At 33.7% G+C, this 21,336-nt stretch overlaps 1 protein-coding gene and 1 long non-coding RNA gene across 9 annotated transcripts in view; one reads left to right on the top strand and one right to left on the bottom strand.

The window, feature by feature from the left end:
* The window catches only part of Liprin-beta (liprin-beta 1), a 144,401-nt gene that overhangs the window by 54,178 nt on the left and 68,887 nt on the right, over nt 1-21,336 (bottom strand). For all 8 annotated transcript variants that reach the window (XM_076417369.1, XM_076417367.1, XM_076417372.1 and 5 more), the window contains exon 2: nt 6,613-7,293. In XM_076417369.1, the coding sequence (XP_076273484.1) occupies nt 6,613-7,238 (626 nt within the window). In that variant the 5' untranslated portion in view covers nt 7,239-7,293. The remainder of the gene's footprint in view (nt 1-6,612; nt 7,294-21,336) is intronic.
* On the top strand, nt 2,634-3,120 carry LOC143204867 (uncharacterized). Its single transcript, XR_013007691.1, has 2 exons — nt 2,634-2,826; nt 2,888-3,120. It is a non-coding gene; the product is annotated as an uncharacterized LOC143204867 (long non-coding RNA).

Genomic DNA, 21,336 nt, shown 5'->3' with positions numbered 1-21,336 from the left:
TTTTTTAATGTAGCTTTCTATTATGGAGTAATTATTTACTTTTTTTATAGGACCTGTCACCTTTGCCCAGCAATAGAAAAAATTGCCATGAATGACAATATATTTAGTCCTTTATTCTCGGGTTGTATTTGCCAGATATAATATCTTAGCATGTCCAACAGACATTAGAACTTGATAAGAATTCATCTGTGAAGCATGTCATTACTTTAATTTTACGGTTTTGTACTACCCAAGCTGATATTATTAAATGGTGAGTTAATGTGTAGTGTAGTGATTGTGTGAGTATTCGAGTTTCCTCTTTTTAATTTCCATATATTTATCCAATTATCTTGATCTGTTTTATATTCCGCTATTTTATTAATTATTCCTACCTTTCCTGTAATTTTTAAATTGGTACAGATTAAAGATAATAGTTTTGTGGTTGCAACTATAAAGTATACGTTGTAACTACTGTATAAGACAGAAACTGATGCTAAACTAACTGATGTGTGGTATGATTGATTGACAATCTGAAGCATACATAAAGGCCACCAAATGTGGTTCTTGTCGGCTCTTAGCGACAACGTAGCTAGCGTGTTTGTCTTTGACTTTTTTCCTTATTTCCTTCAGCATAGTCGAAGTTGCTTATTTTTAATTTGAGAATTTGGCTTTATCCTAGAGAGGCGTACTAACCCTAGTGATGGGATTTCGTGTGTCTGCTTCAGCTGGTCTCATCGCATGTCCATTATTATTGTATTGTATTTGTATGTATCGTATTAGGGTAGAGAGTTATCATGTTTATCATTGCTCTAAATTGTTGCTATTATTGGTTGTATGTTATTTTTTGTCTATTTCTATTGTCTGTTACAATTGTCTGTCATTGTTATAGACTATTATGGATTAAGATTGTTGTTAACCACCATGTTTATTCCGTTATTGCTACTGATTACCATTGTCACTACGAGTTACTGATATTATCATTACCATCCATTATCAGTTCAATTACTTGTCGGTACATTTATTTATCCATACTATTATTTATCGGTATTATGATCCTTCAGCATAATTAATTAACCGTACTATTAGCATTCACTAATATTAAATGTCAGTTTCTTTATATTTCCCTACTATATAAAATACACTTGTTATATTTCAAGTGTATCTTTAATTACACCCTTGTCTCTGAAAATTGGTGGCTCAGCAGATCAAGATTTCGTATGTTAAGAATTTTTTTTATTTTCTTATTTTATTTATTTTGATATTTATTGTGTAAGTAACTGTTATATACTCTATTTTGATTTCCGTTTTTATTTATTTAAGATGTTAAATTGTTTTATTTAAATATAATTTTTGTTTTACGCCCTGGGTGCAAAATTTAGCCCTACACAGTGCAAAATCTGATAAGAAGTAACCATTACAGTCACGCCAGTGATTAAACCTGGGTAAGACTGGATGTCTTCTAGGATGATCTCTAATTTGGTCTATGATCACGTTAAGCTATAGGTCCAGCCACTAAAATATTCAAGAAGTAACGTGACTAAATCCATATAGACTATACATATAGTCCTAGTTACAAAGACAGTATAGTATTCGAAGGAATGAGATATTGTACTTATGTTAAGACTGAACATTGTGATACGTAAGACTCCTAGAGATAGGAGTTTGGTTTATATTAGAATAAATTTAAACCCTCAGTGTCGTTTTGTATCTTATTTCCGTGAAACAAAACAGTTTTAGAAATAAAATAAAAGTTTTTGTTATTTAACATTTCACATTTCGTAACTAGCGCAGTCATTCGATTAACAGGAATCAAATTAATTACCGCTTTTAGTGGAAGCTGTATGGTCATAAAAGGCAGATTGAAGGTGCTCCAAGACTGCTAGTCATAAACTATTACAATTAGAAAACATCAGGAGTCACTAAAATTTGGGAAACCATTCTATATAGGGTATTCTATATATCCTATTCTATCCTGGAAATTCTGAAAATAGTGTTATCCAGAAGATCAACAAAGGCAAACTGACAGACGGAGGTGCAGGTGATACCCAAAAATAATTTTACAACTATAAGATGTTCAAATGGGACAACGATCAGGGACATCCCTCTGACTATGTCTTGGGGAGGGGGGTGTTATACTGACTACGGCTACGTTAATTGTGTATTCGATGATGAGGCGGCGTATTTATGTTAAGTTCAAATAGTGGTGATGAGTGAGACGTCTAGACATAAAGACTTGATTTACGTTCAAATAGCTTTAAATGCTTAGTATTGTTTTCTGGCCGCCGTTTAAGACGACAGTAAAAGACCTTGCCATCCATGGCCATACAAGTTTCTATTGACGAGGACCAGAGGATATTTATGGTAATTTTTAGGTTAATTTTGTATTTATATTTTTTGTTGAGATCAAATAATTATTTCATACAAAAAATTAGCGGCAGATAATGCGAAAATATTGGTATAAGATATGAATTATTAGTAAAATATTATCATTTTATAAAACACATTTTGTAGATTCTTATGGCACAAAGGATATGTTAAATAATATGGAAACAGAGCTTAATTGAAGATTATTCTAAGTATTATTTATAAGTATCTTCTTAAATCTGAGAAAAATATTTTGAAAAATTGAAATCTGGTGTAACAACAGATAGAATTTTCTCAGACGTAAGACAAATAGATACCCCACAAATGCAGAGGATAAATATCATTAATAAAGATGATCTATCCTATTTAATAAAAAACACATCAATTCAGTTAGAAGTCCTAATGAAATGATCGCTGTTGATTTAAAAATAAAAGAATGGAATGCACATGGGAAAAATTTTGCATTCTTTTATAAATGCGAAGGTAATATTAATATACATTTGCCTAATAATTGTGCTTTATGTGAGTATGGTTTTTGTTATAGGTGAAATGCATAGTATTCTAAAAAAAAAAGATTTTACTGTGGGTTTTATGAATAGAATAATGGAAGAAAAATTGAAATGCATAGGTATGCCTATAGCTGTCCAGAGTATACGATAAAGAATACTCTGTGCAAGCATGTGCATTTGGTATGTATATATGAGGAGAAAATGGGCACTAATTCTTTTGCAGATAATGTAGCAAGTGCTCTAGGAGAGCATTCAGTGATTAAATCGCAGGACAAAGAAACTAGAAAATTAATCTTGCAAGAAAAATATAAACAGGGAGAAGCGGAAGAACCAACGACAGAAAATGACTTTGCCAACAGAGTTTTCAATATAATTGACACTTTGAAATCAATCGATCAACAATTACAAAGCCAAATATTTAAGAACATAGAGGTTATGCTTGAGAGATTTCAACAGAAAAGTAATTTAAAAGGAAAACGAAAGATAGAAATACAACAATAGCCAAACGTAAAAAAGTAAATATGTTTTACTAAAAGTGCAATGTATTATTTCATTGTTTTTCTTACTTTTAGCAGTTAGGAATATTAATGAATACTTAGGAAATACTTAGGTGGATTAGGCCTACAGGGGGACATCACCACAAAATAAAAAAAAGGCGCCTGGAATTCTACCTCATAGGAGGTGTGGAGAAGAGTTCAATCTAAATATAATAAAGAAGTATACAAGCGAATAACCTGCTGTCTTTTTTGTTATGGTTCCTTTAATATATATTCTTCCTTTTGTAACATTTTATAATTATTTATCTGCCCCGAGGAGTTATATAAACCGAAAGAAATAATAAATCACAAAGCTTCAAATACTATGTTATCAATTTATTCCAACCACTTTCTATTAAATACACCTTATATTTATACTATGCTGAAAATTCATGACACTTCGTTAGCTTTTAGCTTCGTTATAGTTTTTTCCTTATTTTGAAATATCTGTAAAATCAGAAATATATAAGTTTAATACAACAAATAGACAGAAAACGTATACAAACATGACCATATTTCATTCTTACCTTTACTATAATCTTCAGATAAGTTCTGTTTTAATATTAATTAACATAAAAATATATCCTTTTTTCCATAATAATTTACAAGATTAGTGTTATAAAATGATAATATTTTATTAATAATTCATACCTTATACACTTATTTTCGCATTATCTGCTGCTAATTTTGCCTATGAAATAATTATATATCTTCAACAAAATGTAAATACAAAATTAACCTAAAAATGACATCTGATCACAACAATTTTTACATCGAGTTTTTTTGTTGATATGAACCGTTGATGAAGCAAATTGTCAATAACAACGTCGGTTCAATTCAAAATTCAAAAAAACATCGTCATCATAAGAACCATCAACAAGCGTGATATTTTGGACTTCTTTTCAATTTCCGTTAATTTTAATCATGATTTAGATGACGATATGACTTCGCTATTTCGATTACCTGACGTGTTCGTCCTTTTACCCACTTCATCCACTTATACACATATTCAACATTATAAGTTTAATTATTTTTAAAACAGAGTTGCAACGTGAAAAATATCCAGGTACTGTTCTGGATATTGGTAAAATGCTGGAATAAATTTAGATCTCGAACAAGAATCGATAAATTAAATAAACATAAATCTAAATATAAAAATCACTTTTGCAATACACAGAAGTTAACTTATAGTACACGGGCATATTTCATGAAACAAAATAAATTAGATTTGAAAAATTGGCTCGATGTATTAATTTTCGTTGTGTTTCAATTTATTTTAAATCAAATCCAAATATATTATATATTAAAATTTGTACGAATACACATTTTTGAACTTTTCCAACAGTTTAAACAAATATATTACTAAAATATTTTTTAACAAATATTCGAATATAATCAGGAATAATTATTAATTATTCATGATATTGAAGAGTCGAAAATATAAAGCATGATTAGAAATATATTTGTGTATATAGTTTGTTTAAAAAAATGTTTTGTGGAATTTTAGCCTAACATGGAAAAAAATTATTGACTTAAAGAACATTGACTACTTCATCTTAATACCTGTTTTTAATTAGAACTAATATTTTAAAGATCAACAACTGTCCTTGTTCGCATTTCATGCATTACCATCATCATCAGTCTACAGACGGCGCTCAGGGAATGCTGTTCCGCATCAGATAATGTTAATATTAGTGTAGTGACTATCGACTGTTCAGTAATTGACTACTTTTTACTATCGACTATTTCTGTTGCTATTTTTGGTTCGACTGTTTTTACTAGTAACTGTTTTCAGTCGCTATTTTAGGTCCGACTGATTTTATTACTATTTACTATCGACTGATTTTTAACAGTTTGGCCTTCCGTCCCAGCCGCGACCTTGAAAGTAATGCGCCGAATTTATATTTATATAGATTTATATGTAATATATGTGGTTTTATGTTTTTTTGTGTAGTTTGCTTCTGAATAACTATATATTGTAAATTAAAATAGCAGCATTTTGGAAAGCTAGTTTTTAGCTAGGGCAAAAAAATAAAATTGTAAATAATAAGTAGTAAGATACTTTTGACTGGCATAATAGGTAATACTTTGGACTGGTATAATAGGTAATAGTTTTTTGATAAACGATCACGAGTTTTGTTCAAGCCTCTTGTTTGTCAAAACTTTTTTCCTAAAATATTGAAAACTAAAATTAGGTTCCAAAGGTTTCAGAAATTGTATCGATTCCAAAAGATTTGAAGTTTTTGCAGTTGCAGTAGACGAGTTTCGTGAATGTCGTCCAAAATTGGCTGTTGTGCCAGAAAACATCGATGCTGTGTGCGAAATGATTAAGCAAGACCGTTATGTCATCTATTGTGATAATGACGCATCCCTAAGCATTAGTTCCATCAGCAAATATGCGATTTTACATGAACACTTAACTATGCGAAAGTTATGTTCGCGTTGGATCCCACACAATTTGCCAATCGCTCAGAAAAAGGCTCGTGTCGATTGGTGCAAAGAAACGCTTAAGAAATTCAATCGCGGTGCTTCGAAAGACGTTTATACAATCGCCACAGGTGACGAATCATGGATATATTCGTATGAGCCCGAAAGTAAGCTGCAGTCGACTGTATGGGTGTTTCAAGATGAACCAAATCCAACAAAAGTTGTTCGCGCAGGAAGCACTTCAAACAAAATGGTGGCCTGTTTCTTCGAGAAAACTGGTCATATTGCAACAGTGCTTCTAGAGGATCGTAGCTCAGTAAATTCTGATTGGTACACAACCATTTGTTTGCCAGAAGTCTTCGGTGAAATAAGGAAGACAAACAAGAGACGCCGGATTGGTATTCAGCATGACAATGCGAGTTCTCAAACTTGAGCACGCAAAACATCGAATTGATGGGTCATCCGCCGTACAGCCCTGATTTGGCACTTATTGACCAATGACTTATTTTTGTTCCCATCCGTGAAGAATAAACTGTCTGGGGTCAATGATTTTCATCGCCCGAAGAATCTATTAAAGCGTTAAAAAATAATGTTTTGAAGATGCCTCATTCGGAATGGAATAAATGTTTTGAAAATTGGTTTCAGCGTATGCAAAAGTGTATCGATCATGGTGGCGAACTACTTTGAAAAACAACAAAAATCTATTCGCAGCTTAACTATTTTTTCCCTATTCCCGAAATTAATATTTCGTGACCCTCGTATTAGTAAATTAAAAAAAAAATCTAATAAATATTTACCTTCTGCTTTCAACTCCTTGGCGTGCGTAAACATCGTCGTCGTAATCACCATCCTCGCTCTTATAATCGATGGTCACACAGTTTTTCCTGATGCCCCCGTTTCTCGCCGCCCCCTGCGGAGGGTTAACGGCCGACTCTCCGCTAGTACCCTTCTCGCATCGGTCTAGAACAACACCACCCGCTTCAACGTTCGATCTGCCATCTTGAACAGCGAACGCACCGTGACCTTTTATCGTCGCTCCGTCGACGGCACCACCACCCTCCTCGCGATCCACTCTCTTCGGCAACGAGTTTTTCCGCGTCTGGTCGTCGGAAAAGGTACGCTCCACGTCCGCCACCACCGAATCGAAATCTTTCACCGCCAGTTCGAAGTTGTTCGCGACGCCCGCACTTTCCGGACAGTCCGCTCTATATTTAGAAACACTCTTGTTGGTGTTTATTATGGTTGCGATGGGGTCCCGTTTCCCACTCGAGCTATTTTCGTCGGCGGATGGTAATTCGCCCCGATAATCTTGAGATTTGAGCGGTTTCAGCAACTTGGGCGGCGGACTGAACTGACGGGACTGCTTCTCGAGTACGGCCACCACGGCGGCCACGACCGCTCCACTTTTGCACACCTCACGCATACTTAATAATAGATGCGATTGTTTATTTTCGATCTCTGGCCGATGGCTGTTCTATCTGGAAAAGAAAAGAAACATTTTTACTATCTCGAATTTACAAGCCGATTGCGTAACGACCGACACGGTGTGATTAATTGTGAATTATTCGTTTGGATAAAACCAATGTATTGGTTACACAGTGCAATTCTGTAGTACATATTTTTTAGCGTTGGGAACTATCGACTTAAAATAATAGCAACAGTCGAACTAATCGATAGTAAAAAAACCAGCGACTGAAAATAGTAATTATTATTTCAGTCAAATGCACGCTTCGACTGTTTTTATATTCGTGATAACAGACGGAGATGTACGAATTCCTTCCCGTTTTAATTTTAAAAGAGAAAAGGACGGAGATAATTGCTCGATTCTCTGTGCTACAAGATCAGTTCATATTAAATAATTTTAAATTGGCAAGTGGTAGTGTAAAGAAAGGAATATAATAATGATACCAAATAACAGGTCAAATGAAAAGTCTCCGGCCTACTATAGTAAAACATATTTTTTAACAAAATTAGTTTTTTTCCTATTCAACATAGCTCACTTTTGACCAAAAACAACGACGAGTTGATGATTCGGAGCAGTGTTTGAAGATAAAATAAACCCGAGTTTTTGCGTCGTTATGTGACAATGGATGAAACATGGCATCATTTCACTACGAAGTCCAATCGACAGTCAGTCAGTCATCTGAGTGGACTCCACACGGTGAACCCGCTCCAAAGCGTGGGGAAACGCAACAGTCGGCTGGCAAGGTTATGGCGTCTGTATTTTGGGATACGCATGGAATAATTTTCATTGGCTACCTTGAAAAAGGAAGGCGCATCAACAGCGACTATCACATAACGTTATTGGACCGTTTGAAGGACGAAATCGCCGAAAAACGGCCGCATTTGAAGAAAAAGAAAGGGCTGCTTCAGCAAGAAAATGCACTGTGTTACAAGTCAGTGAAAACGATGGCAAAAATCAATGAATTTGACTTCGAATTACTTCCTCATCCACCGGATTCTCCAGATCTGGGCCCCAGCGACTATTTCCTGTTGTCAGATCTCAAAAGAATGCTCGCTGGGAAGACATTTTCGTCGAATGAGGCCTATTTTGAAGCAAAGGACAAATCGTACTACAAAAATGGCATCGAAAAGTTGGAGGGTCGCTATAATCAGTGTATCACCCTTGAAGGGAATTAAGTTGAATAAAAAAAACTAATTTTGACAAAAAAAATGTGCTGTATTATAGAGTTCCAGAATGCTGCTATATTAATGTACAATATGTTGTTATTTACAACGGAGACAAAAATTATTGCAAGCAAATCATAAAACTATATATACTACATAAATATATGTAAGCATAAATTCTACACATTATTTTCAACGTCGCGGCTAGGACGGCAAAGTCCGAACGTTAAAAAATCAGTGGAATGAAACTAATAGAACCGAAAATAGTAACTCAAAGTAGTCGATAGTAAAAGTAGTAAAATTAGTCGGACTGAAATAGTCGATATTAAAAAATAGTAGATTACTAGACAGTCGATAGTTCCCAACACTAATTTTTACTCTATCGAATTTACTGGTCGATTGCGTAACGACCGACATTGTCTGCTTAATTGTGAACTATTCGTTTGGATGAAATCAATGCATTGTTTACATGGGGAGATTCTGTAGTATATATTTTTATATCAGAAACTTACTTGCTGTAAGTAATCATCCACGTATATATAAAAATGAATTGCTGTTCGTTAGTCTCGTTAAACTCGAGAGCGGCTGGATCGATTTGGCTAATTTTGGTTTTAAAATAAGTTCTTTATAAGCTCTGGGAAGGTTTATATGGTTAGAAAATAATTGCGAATAAAATAGTAAGAATAACAATTTTATCAAATGATAATTTCACCAATATTTTTACTCTCACAAAAGATTGATATTTTTATTGATTGTCAAATATTTATGGGAATTTTCGAAAATTTATTTTGTAATATATAGGGAGTTGATACATGTAATGACTGTTTATGGTAAAGCATACATTGTAAAATTATTTCATATTGGTTATTAGTCAGTCACAAATTTAGCACGCGAGAATTTTCTTTACTTTGTTGTTAACAATGCCAAGGAGAGGCCACCAGGTGGTGAAGACAATTAAATGTGCGATGAGCTATTCCATGTGCTAACTTCATAGGCAGCTATAAAGAAGCAGGCATGTTAATATTCGCATTAGAGTGTCATGAGTTCGTGCACATCAAATACAATAACAGCTAGTATGACACAATGAAATTAACCGATTCCGCAGACACAGTATTCCTGTGATCTAGGAACGAACCAGGGTGCCAACAAATGACAATCAAAAACAAACAATATTACATTTTTATAAACTGCATTGATATAGTCGACGTTCAAAGTTTTCTTATACATACGTCATCAAGATGTTTAAGGTATTGCCTGTCGCAATTTGTAAATACGATTTAGAATCAGACAATTTTTTGCTTCCCATTTTATTCTAGTTAAAAAGAGACACAATGCTGTTTGATTAGCTCGAACACGTAAACGAATGAGTCTGTCCAAGTCGTCCAGTTGTCAGACGTATGCAAACTTCTTAAAAGCAATAGTGATAAGAGGTTATAACTCCAATCCATAAGCTATAGTGACTGGATAATTAACTGTAGTTTTTATAGTATTTTGTTGTATGTCAAAGTCAAACTGAACTAAAACTCAGAGTTGATATGGTAACATTGTGACGTTTTGACGTCATAAATTTAGATCTACATACGTCATACATATTAAAATAACTTTGAATAGACTACAGACATTTTTTGGTAATATTCAAATTTGTATGGGTAAACAAAATCTTAAAAAATATCAGATACAAGGACAAATATATCACTTATTAGAAGCGTTATTGCAACAACAGATAAAGATAATTAATGATCAATTCTTACCCTTTTACTTTATGGGCAATCCCGATCCAGGAATCGATGTGCGAAAGAGTGAAGGCATTGTGCTCACAATCCAATAGTAACGTGAACTATTGAACAAGAATTACAAAACGTTTCCTCATCAGAACAACGATACAGATATTATTTAAATAGCATTGGATCGGATGACATTTTACAGCAAAACTATAAAACCTGACGTAACACCTGCTGGTGAGCACGCGAGGAAATTTAATTCACCGACAATGGACGAAACGGGTAAATATTTAGAATAATGATTAAAACTACCGGTTACTATTATGAAATCCATGATTAGAATATATAATGTATTAAAGATTGAGGATAATTTCTTGGCGCTTTGTTTAATACTTTAGCATTTGTATTTCACAGAAATGCATATTCTGATATGCATTTAATGATATGATGATGAAAAATAAAGACATACATGTCAAATATAAAATAACTATGTACTAACGGTAATTTCAAATCTTATACTAATTGTGGTTCTGTACAGATTTACCAAGAACAGAGTTGATACATGTAATGACTGTTTATGGTAAAGCATATATTGTAAAAATATTTCACATTTGTTAGTACTTAGTCACAAATTCGGTGCCCGAGAATTTTCCTTACTTTATTGTTAACAACGCCGAGGAGACACGATCTGACTCGAAGGTGGTCGAAGTCAATCAAATGTGAGACGAGCTACCTCACGTGCTAACTGCACAGATAACCAGCGAAATACAGAAAATGATAATAGTCATGTGGCGAACTTGAGGCATGTCCAATTTTACATTTTACAGATGTTGAAAACGCGCGGGGTGTCAGTAACGACAGTAAACGATAACGAATACAAAAATAATAATATAATTTTGTGATATATACAAAAAGTTAAATTATCAACAAAACAAATCTACATTAATATAGCAGTTTGGGTTCGGCACCAATTTCAAAGTAATCAGTTGGTAGTAATTAAAATAATATTGTAAATAGATAAATAGCTTTAGGTAGGTATTAAGCTAAATTGTGTGTATATAGTAGAATATAAAATAAGTGTAGGAGATAGATTAAATAAGGTTTTTGTTTATTTTTATTTAGTTGTTACAACAATTATTATGTACATATTTTATTTTAAAATGTTTTTAATTTGTGATAAAAATCTAGTTTGATTATTTTTTAATTTTTAGTTAGTTCCTTATATATTTTTTGAAGTCGGTTAATTTTTTTTGTTTAAAATATTTTATCTCCTTACATTTTATATAATATCAATAAATAATGGTCACATCATGTAACCATCACAATTTTATTTGTGTCTTACCGTGGAGGTAAAAGCTCGGTGAATGGTACCAATAAATAATTCTCTAGTCGTACTAATATGTTACAATGGTATCCAAGAGTGACTGGAAATGAAGTGGATAGGCTTAGCACTCAGCGAGTTCATATTTTGGCCGTCGACTTACCGGTTATCTAATATATTGTTGCATCACTAGTTCGGATGTTTTGAGTTTTCTCGATATTTATAAATATCGATATTTTGGTTGTTGATATATCGTTGCATCACTACTTTCGATATATTGTATCGATTCTGTTGGCCATCAATATATCGGGAATTATTGGTTATCCGATGTATTGTTGCATCCATACTTTCGATATTTTTAGTCATCGATACATCGTTGCATCCCTATATTGGATATATTGTATGGATATTTTAATTTTTTTGTCGATATTATCCATAGATATAGATTGATAATTATCTGCTAACTCATTAAAAAAAAAAAGGATCGGTTTGTAAAATATACCGTTGTGTAGCGACGTTGAGGCATGTCGAATTTTACATCGTGGAATAACGGTCTATAAAATATCCAGAAATGTAATCCCAGATGTTGAACACGGGCGGGGTGCCAGCGGCGCCAACTAGAACCCGCCAACGAATAGCTGGCGGCAACCACGGGACGTTTATATGGGATGTTATTGAAGGGTATTTCGGTCATTTAGTGCTGAACCCTCGTTTGGTTTGGACGTGCCAGCATCGACCGCCCAAGCCTCGTCTCCAGGTAACACCGCTGCCATCCGTTTTTATCATTTGTATTTTTCACATTTTTATCTTACTTCAATAAATAACGGTCACATAATGTAAACACTACTGTTTCATTTCGTTTTACCTCCTTTCACCGAGCCAAACCATTTATCCTAAAGTTGCTTTACCGATATTTCTCATGCCCTAGGGATATTGAAAATTTGAATTAATAATTATAATTTTAATTTCCACAGAATTTGTGGACGGAAGCCTGGACATATTAACGGAATATTGTATGCATCATAACCACCATGATATTACGTATAGACTACCCAGCTTTAACACGCTTTTCGGCCTTTCTGATGATATCACCATATATTATAAGCGGCTGGAATAAACAGGATAGCCCTTTTATCTGGGTCCTGACGTTTGATAAAAACATTTTATTCCTCAATAAATCTGTTGAACATAAGCCGGGTCTTTTTAAAGTAGCCTTGGCACGATTATTGTTATTCCTGCTATCTTTTATGCATCATTACGCTTAAAGCTTGAACATATTAATTTAATATATATACACAAGATATGAAATGTGAAAGGTTTAAGATTATAACAACTTTATTTTAGTAGTATATATATATATATATAGTTTTCACTCCATTTTTCAAAAAGATTTGTAATAAAATTTTCTAATAGAAACTTTTTATTTTCAAATGTTTCCCAATTTTTATTTGTATATATATATATATATATATATGTATATATATATGTATATATATATGTATATATATATATATATATATATATATATATATATATACAGGGTCAGGGTTTATTACAAACAAACCAAGCCCCTATCTCTCGTCTCGCTTTAGATATCTCATTGTTTTACACTTCAAATATAGTAACAGTCGCAATTACATATAACATATAACAGGTCAATTGCAAAGTTTCCGGCCTGATAAATAGATGGCGCTACTAGAATTAAATCAATCTGTTTTTCAGTTAGCCCTAACCCTCAAAAGATGCGTGAATAAATCTGACAACTGTCGGATAATTAGTTTGTGAATTATAGCTTTTTGAGTGAAGCAACTTTTGTTATTGTGAAAAAAATGGATAAAAAGGAATTTCGCGTGTTGATAAAATATTGCTTTTTGAAGAGAAAAAATACAGTTGAAGACAGAAGTGGTGAAATGAGCACCGAAGACGGTGAACGCAGTGGACGCCCAAAAGAGGTTGTTACCGACGAAAACATTAAAAGAATCCACAAAATGATTTTGAAGGACCGTAAATTGAAATTGAATGAAACGGCAGACACTCTAAAGATCTCAACTGAACGTGTACATCATATCACTCACGAATATTTGGGTATGAGAAATCTCTGTGCAAAGTGGGTGCCGCACGAGCTCACTTTTGACCAAAAACAACAATGAGTTGATGACTCGGAGTAGTGTTTGAAGATGATCAAGCGTAATGAACCCGAGTTCTTGCGTCGATATGTGACAATTGATGAAACATGGCTCCATCATTTCATTCCGAAGTCCAATCGATAGTCATCCGAGTGGACTTCACAGGATGAACCCGCTCCAAAGCGTGGCAAAACGCAACAGTCGGCTGGCAAGGTTATGGCGTCTGCATTTTGCGATGCGCATGGAATAATTTTCATTGACTACCTTGAAAAAGGAAGGACCATCATCAGCAACTATTACATAGCGTTATTGGATCGTTTGAAGAACGAAATCGCCGCAAAACGGTCGCATTTGAAGAAAAAGAAAGTGTTGCTTCACCAAGGCTATGCACCGTGTCACAAGTCGGTGAAAACGATGACAAATCTCCATGAATTGGGATTCGAATTGCTTCCTCATCCACCGTATTCTCCAGATTCGGCTCACAGCGACTATTTCCTGTTCTCAGATATCAAAATAATGCTCGCTGGGAAGAAATGTTCGTGGAATGAAGAGGTGATCAACTAGACTGAGGCCTATTTTGAAGCAAAGGACAAATCGTACTACAAAAATGGTATTGAAAAGTTGGAGGGTCGCTATAGGTAAAAAAAATGTGTTTTACTATGGTAGGCCGAGGATTTTTCAATTGATCTGTTATACACATACCTATGGCGACTTCTTTAAGATGGAGTGTTGTACGTGCAACTGATATGGCGCTGGCTACGAAGATTGTGTGATTATGCTTTACTTAATGGTGTGATGAGTGAGGTGACGGTAAAAGGACGACAGCGTTTCTGTTGATTGTCCAGAACTGCCCATGCGCATTTATTCTAAACTAGATTCACAGACTGCGCATCCACGCGTTGTTTTTTTATGAGAGTTATAGTTAGGAAGTAATTTTTGTTCATACGAAAGTAGATAGTATGAAATAAATTGATAAAATTTGAAGTGTTGTGATTTATTATTTTTGTCGGTTTATATAAGCCTACGGAGCAGATATATAATGCAGAAAATTGAAATAATTTATCATATAACATGTTTTATTGCAATAAATGGAATACATTTTTGGCTATGATAATTATTCTATTTTGATAATTATTAGCCTTCCAGTATCCAAAATGCTTCTCCATACTTCATCAGATCATCTAATGAATCTAATAGTTTTCAACTGTTATCCTAGCATTCCTTTTTAGGGTATTTGTTTTTAGGAAATTGTTCAAGGACTTTATTGTCATATGTTGTGTTGATTCGAGTGTATTTTTTTCGGAAGCGATGAGCCTACATTATTATTCTGTCCTTATCTTATAAGTAGTACCTGCAACAATAATATAATGATAAAGTAATCGTTCAGGCAGTAGCCTCTACAAATAATTTAAAAATTCAACTTCGCCAGCTCTTGTAATTTTGTATTGTAGACATAAGTACTGTAAGATTTTTTATTTTACTTTTGGCTCGAATGTTCTTTATAACATGCCATGAAGACCCTTTGCGGTCTTGTTCCCATAACTTCTATCTAGCTTAGACTACAATTTCACTAAAACATAACTTTTTACTACTTACTTTATACAGTTATTTTCATATTGTTTGTTTTTCTCTATTAAATAATAAATCATTATATGAGCTTTAACAAACTTTTGTAAAAATAAAATTAACCTAAAAATTAATACCTAATCACAACTTAACTTGGTGTTTTGGTTTATAACGTTTGCTGGTCACTAATGTTTTAAATAATTTTGCAGATATTTGGTCTACTAGTATCCACCCCAGTCGAATTTTATAGGATTCAAGTACATGTTGCATCAGACAAAATTCTCTCTCTCTCTCTCTCTCTAAAAAAAACATGGCCTTATACTTATTACTTTTGTACCTAATTACTATCCATTACTACCTTTGTAAAACTGTGTCTAAACCTGGAATGCAAAGTAACAACATATTATCGATATATCGATATATCAATAACGATATATTGCTAATTAAGTCGATATCGATATATTGATATATCGGACTAGAAGATCGATATATCGATATTCCTAGTATTTTTATTATGAGTAAGTAATTCTAAAAATTCATTTTAGTTGTATCAAGTGTTCATCGGTTATATACTTTCCTATCCGTAAAAGATCAGTAAATAGAACTATAACATTAAAAATATGTTTTCTATTGTTGTATCACAAAATTATTTAAAAAAAGCCTTTTAAGGCCATTATTTTGTACAGTCTATCGAACTCAAACATAGCAACTTTGATAGTCTAATTCCATGTAGTCGGTTTCTGCTTGGAGTTATAGTGGCCCTTATATTTGAAAGAAAACGTTCGGACGACACATTCATGGCCATAATTGATGAGTGGCAAAAACAGATTAGGACATACAACTTGCATTTATTGCCACGTTTCGAGAACGTTTATTTTTACCTGACAAAACGCTCATTACTTGCTTGATTATGAACACTATAGAGAATTAAATATATGAAATTATTACTTATCGGTTATTCGATATATTGTTGCATCCATATTTTCGATATTTCGTGTCGATATTTTCAGTTTTCTCGATATTTAACAAACTTTTGTAAAAATAAAATTAACTTAAAAATTACTACCTAATCACAACTCTTGTAAACAACAAAGCGTAGATGCGAAATCTGTAAACTTATTTTAGAACAAATTAGCCCGCTGGGGTCCTTTTACTGCCATCTTGATGAGTTGGACGTCTAGAGTAGGGATATCGGCAGAGGAGAAAAATATCGATATTTCGATATTTTCAAAAATATCGATATATCAGAGACAAACAAATGTCGATTTTATTCTTGCAATATTCCGGGAAAATATCGATAATTTGCTAAATATATATCGATATTTATAAGAAAAAATTAAAATGTAATATTTTGATATATCGGCCCAAAAAAAAAAAAAATATATATATATATATATATATATATATATATATATATATATATATATATATATATATATATACCGACCGCCACGACCCTTTAGGCCACCACGCATTCAGCTACAACAAGTTTAAAGGTTGGCAACGCCGGTGAATTGGTACCATGCAGTTCCAGGCTATAAAAGACGATGACGACGACGTCTCGTTCTCTTTTCTTTTCTCCACCCCCTTGTAAACAGTACCACTTCCTAAGCGCTACCCTACTTCCTTCACCTACACCTAATATCCTGTCAATACTCCCGTCGACCACATGTATCATTTAATAACAAAATAAACAAGTATTTATCCAAGCAGTGTTTTTAGTTCTCGTGCTTCATTCCAAAAATAATAGTGAGTGTTCGAACAAACGATCTCATCGACAGCCACACATTCCGACCGACCGACCGACCGATCGACCTGACGAACATTCCTACAATTGGTGACCCCGACGTGATGATCAAAGTGCCTAACAGATACTTGACACGTGCATGGAAGGACAGCACGAGGAACGGAACCCATCAACAACACATGGTCGACGACATCCCATTATACTAGCCTGATGGACGAAAACCACAGAAGCCCATCATGTATAACATCAACACATGAACACCCTTGCATCACGAAACGGGACACGTAAGACACCACACTTATAGGTACCCTCAAACAAATCGAAACGCCCTAAGACGAACGACGTCCTAGCTCATGTTGGGATCCCCATCACATCAGCACTCCCTGTGCGTTTGTTTGAGTGATTACGGGTACACTCCGGAACTTGCACCACATAGAAGTACGTTCCACGGTAGTGCCACTTGAAGGGGAATCATGTGGCGACCGCCACGACCCTTTAGGCCACCAGGCATTCAGCTACAACAAGTCCAAAGGTTGGCAACGCCGGTGGATTGGTACCATGCAGTTCCAGGCTATAAATGACTATCACGACGACGTCTCGTTTTCTTTTCTTTTCTCCACCCCTTGTAACAGTACCACTTCCACAGCGCTACCGTACTTCCTTCACCTACACCTAATATCCTGTCAATTCTCCCGTCGACCACATGTATCATTCAATAACGAAATAAACAAGTATTTCTCCAAGCAGTGTTTTTAGTTCTCGTGCAAATTCCTTCCAAAAATAGTAGTGAGTGTTCGGATAAGCCAACGCTTCGACAGCCATACATTTCGACCGACCGACCGAACATTCTTACAATATATTCGTTAAAAAATATATAAAATTTCTTAACGAGCGAGTGCATTAACGAACGGCAACATCTAACATTTGTAAGATTCAGGAAATTAACAATCCCAAAAAACCGGATATGCAATACATTAAACAAAACAATGTTGTATACTTTTAATGTATACAACAGTACAACTATTTCCTACTGACTTTATTTAAATTAAAATTGTTTTATCAAAGCAAAGCAAAATAGTTATTATTTTTAAATTGAAAATAATGTTTTGCGCAGTATACATTTTATTATAGAAAGAACTCATTTAAACCTAACGTTAGAATATTATTTAAAAAATTCCGTTATATAGCCCCAATATAGACAGAATACGATATGGACGAGAGAACCTCTTGTAATTTTTTTGCTTCTTTCAGTCCCTCTGCGTTTGTTCGCCACTTTTAACCCTTCCTGATTATGATTTATCCGTGGAAATGAAAGAGTTTCTAATTTTCCAAGCGATAGTACCGTCATGATGGGGGAGACACCGGCGATACAAGGGTTGTAAAGCTCTTTTTACAGTTAAGCGTGCTTGCTGTGTGCATCGAACAGAGGGATGCACTTATGGTGCAGTTCTGTTTGAATGGAGATTGAAAATAAGTTGTTTTTTAAAATTGTTCAATAACTCTAATATCCTATTCAGCAAAAATATTAATTAGACGCCATATTTTATGATACTAACAAAAATTTTATGAACTGAACAAGCATGACGGCTAATTTAAAAAAAATAATTTACCACGGTTCTACATATTTACTTTACTGGAAATAAATGTTATCTCCAAAATATATCGGTTTGAAAGACAAACAGGTGTTTGAGTAAAACGCTCCAAATACGCACGTGACTGTGTATGTGGTTACAAATCTTTTTTAATTTTGTACAAAATAACATTATTTTAATAATTTTGTGTTTTAGTTAGACATTTTAATGTTAATGTTACAGAAAAAAGTTGTGGTTAATTAAATGTGGGTAAATCTTGCAAAGAGAAAACCAGAAGACATACGAGGGTGGTCCGATAAGTACTTAGCCTACAAAAGAAAAACGAAAATTTTCAAAAACGAAAAAAAAAAGTTTACACATATTCAAATGACGTAACGTGAAAATGATGGCTAGAAAACGCTAAATGACGTCAATATTTCGTAACGTTTCTTAATATGGTGATTTTTCAAAATGTGTGTTTTTGTTTCTACGAAAATATTCGTAATTAAGAATGACTGAAGACTACAAGATCTATCGGGTGGTAAAGGAGCATTTTCATGTAAGTATTTAATATTTTCACTACAATTACAATATTTAACGCTTATTAAAGTTAAATAACAATGTCGATACAATTTGAGGTTATGTATTATTTGTTTTGTCTATTATTTATATGAGTAATACATTTACCTTTACGTTACAGGTTTAGTTTTATGAGTGTGCACGTAGTCCGTTACAATAATGGAATGCAGACTATAAAGAAGAAAAACAGAAAAATATATTAATATAGCACATGAACTGAACAGTCTCGGGCGTAACAAAAGGCGTTTATTTTTTTGGTTCAAAGTTGGTTTTACTCGCCAACATAATCTTCATTAAGAGCCACACGGACACCCAGCGCCGAAGTTCTAACACTTCAATACCACTGTTTTAAAACGATTTATGTTTTGGCCTTAAAATAGACCAGTCACCAATTGCGCCCCAGCCAGATGACGTTCGTTTTGATTCTGGAGTGATGTGATGGATCCATGTTTCATCCGTTGTCACAAATCGACGCAAAAATTCCGGTCTGCTACGGTTACACATGGCCAAACACTGATCAGAATCATCAACACGTTCTTGTTTTTGGTCAACAGTGAGCAAATGCGACATCGACTTTGAACAAAGCTTTCTCATACTCAAATGTCCATGTAATATAAAAAAATACGTTCATTTGATATCTTTACGATGTTAACTAGCTCGCGCAACTTCACTATCCGATTCAAAACGATTTTGTGTCTTTTTTGTTCTCTAGTGTTACCACCTCATTTGGACGTCCACTGGGTTCTGTATCATCGGTGTCTCTACGACCACGTTTGAATTCAGCAGACCAACGTCTTATTTCTGTTTCTGATGGAGCGGAGTCCTTATAACACTTTTCAAGCCATTGCTTCGCTTGAACGGTATTTTTTCCCATCAAGAAGCAGTGTAAAATTAAAGCACGAAATTGTCTTTGATAATATGTTTTGAAAATAACAAAAGTTGTGTCACTCATAGCACTATAACTTATAAATTTATATAGTATATGAGTAGAATATCATGAAATTTTAACAGCTTTCTTGTGATCGTTTAACTGAAAAATCAGTAAATGTGTAGCGTCCGCGACCCTTTAGGTCACCACATACACTACATTAAGTTTAAAGGTTGGCAATGCTGGTGGATTGGTACTATGCGGTTTCCGGCTATAAAAGACCACCACGACGACGTCTCGGTCTCTTTTCTCTGCCCCTTGTAACAGTACTACTTCCATATCCTTAACCTATCCTGTCCTGTCCATCCTCCCGTCGATCACATGTATTCAAATACGGCAATAAACAGTTTTCAATAAATCAGTTTTTCTGTTTCCATGCGAATTCCTTCCACAAAAATATAATATAATATACAAAATTATGAATTGGTGCATTTTAATGGTTATATATTAATTATTTCCAAGTTTAAGAAATGTATATCATCAAATATAAATAATTTAAACTTTGGTGTGTTGTAGTTACTATCAGCCATGAAAAATTAACCATTTGGTAGCACCGTCAATTTGCATCTGTATCTTAAAATAAATAAAACGGCATTTTGTTTCAATAATAATATTTTCATAGTTTCCAACTGATATGCCTAAAACAGTATACGCCTAAATTTATTAATTTTTTTGCGAATTGTACTAATAGTACTATGTATTTAATCTTCTCCAATATTTCGTATCACATTTCGTGACTAGTGTATCTGAAATACTCCCTCTTCTGTTATATGTTACCGAATATGAGCTCTATTTTATTTAATTATTATTTACTAACTAAATTAAGTTAAATAAATTATGGACATATGGTGGCTGCGAGGATATAAAGTAACACTTTCTTTCATTATATATTATAAGTTTATGTATAATTGCTTAATAAAGATAACATACGTTATTTAATCCCACATATCCTAATCATTAAACACTACTGATGGCACACACCTGATTTTAAACTATGGAATTAAGATACTTAAACAAAAAGAGGCGTGCTAAAAAATTACACAGATTCAAATGATGTAACGCGGAAATGATGGCTAGGAAACGTTAAGTGACGTTAATTATTAGTAAGACTTCTTGATTGTTGTTTTGCTCATATGACAATGACTTTTCAAAAGTTGTCCTTTTATTTCTACTAAAATATCTATCATTAGAGTTGTAACATAAAAATAAATGTTTCTTTAGAATCTCTTAATCTGATATTATTATCATAAGTAAATATTTTGTGATTCTTTGTCTCTGTCGCTACTTTTCTTTAGAGAGAGAGTGAGAAAGCCATATAAAATGTAATAAACATT

Source organism: Rhynchophorus ferrugineus, unplaced genomic scaffold (assembly GCF_030347505.1).
Source record: "Rhynchophorus ferrugineus isolate W39M unplaced genomic scaffold, kcgeb_rfMv2 rfM11, whole genome shotgun sequence".
Taxonomy (NCBI): Eukaryota; Metazoa; Arthropoda; class Insecta; order Coleoptera; family Curculionidae; genus Rhynchophorus; species Rhynchophorus ferrugineus.
This window is presented reverse-complemented; position numbering and strand designations above follow the sequence as displayed.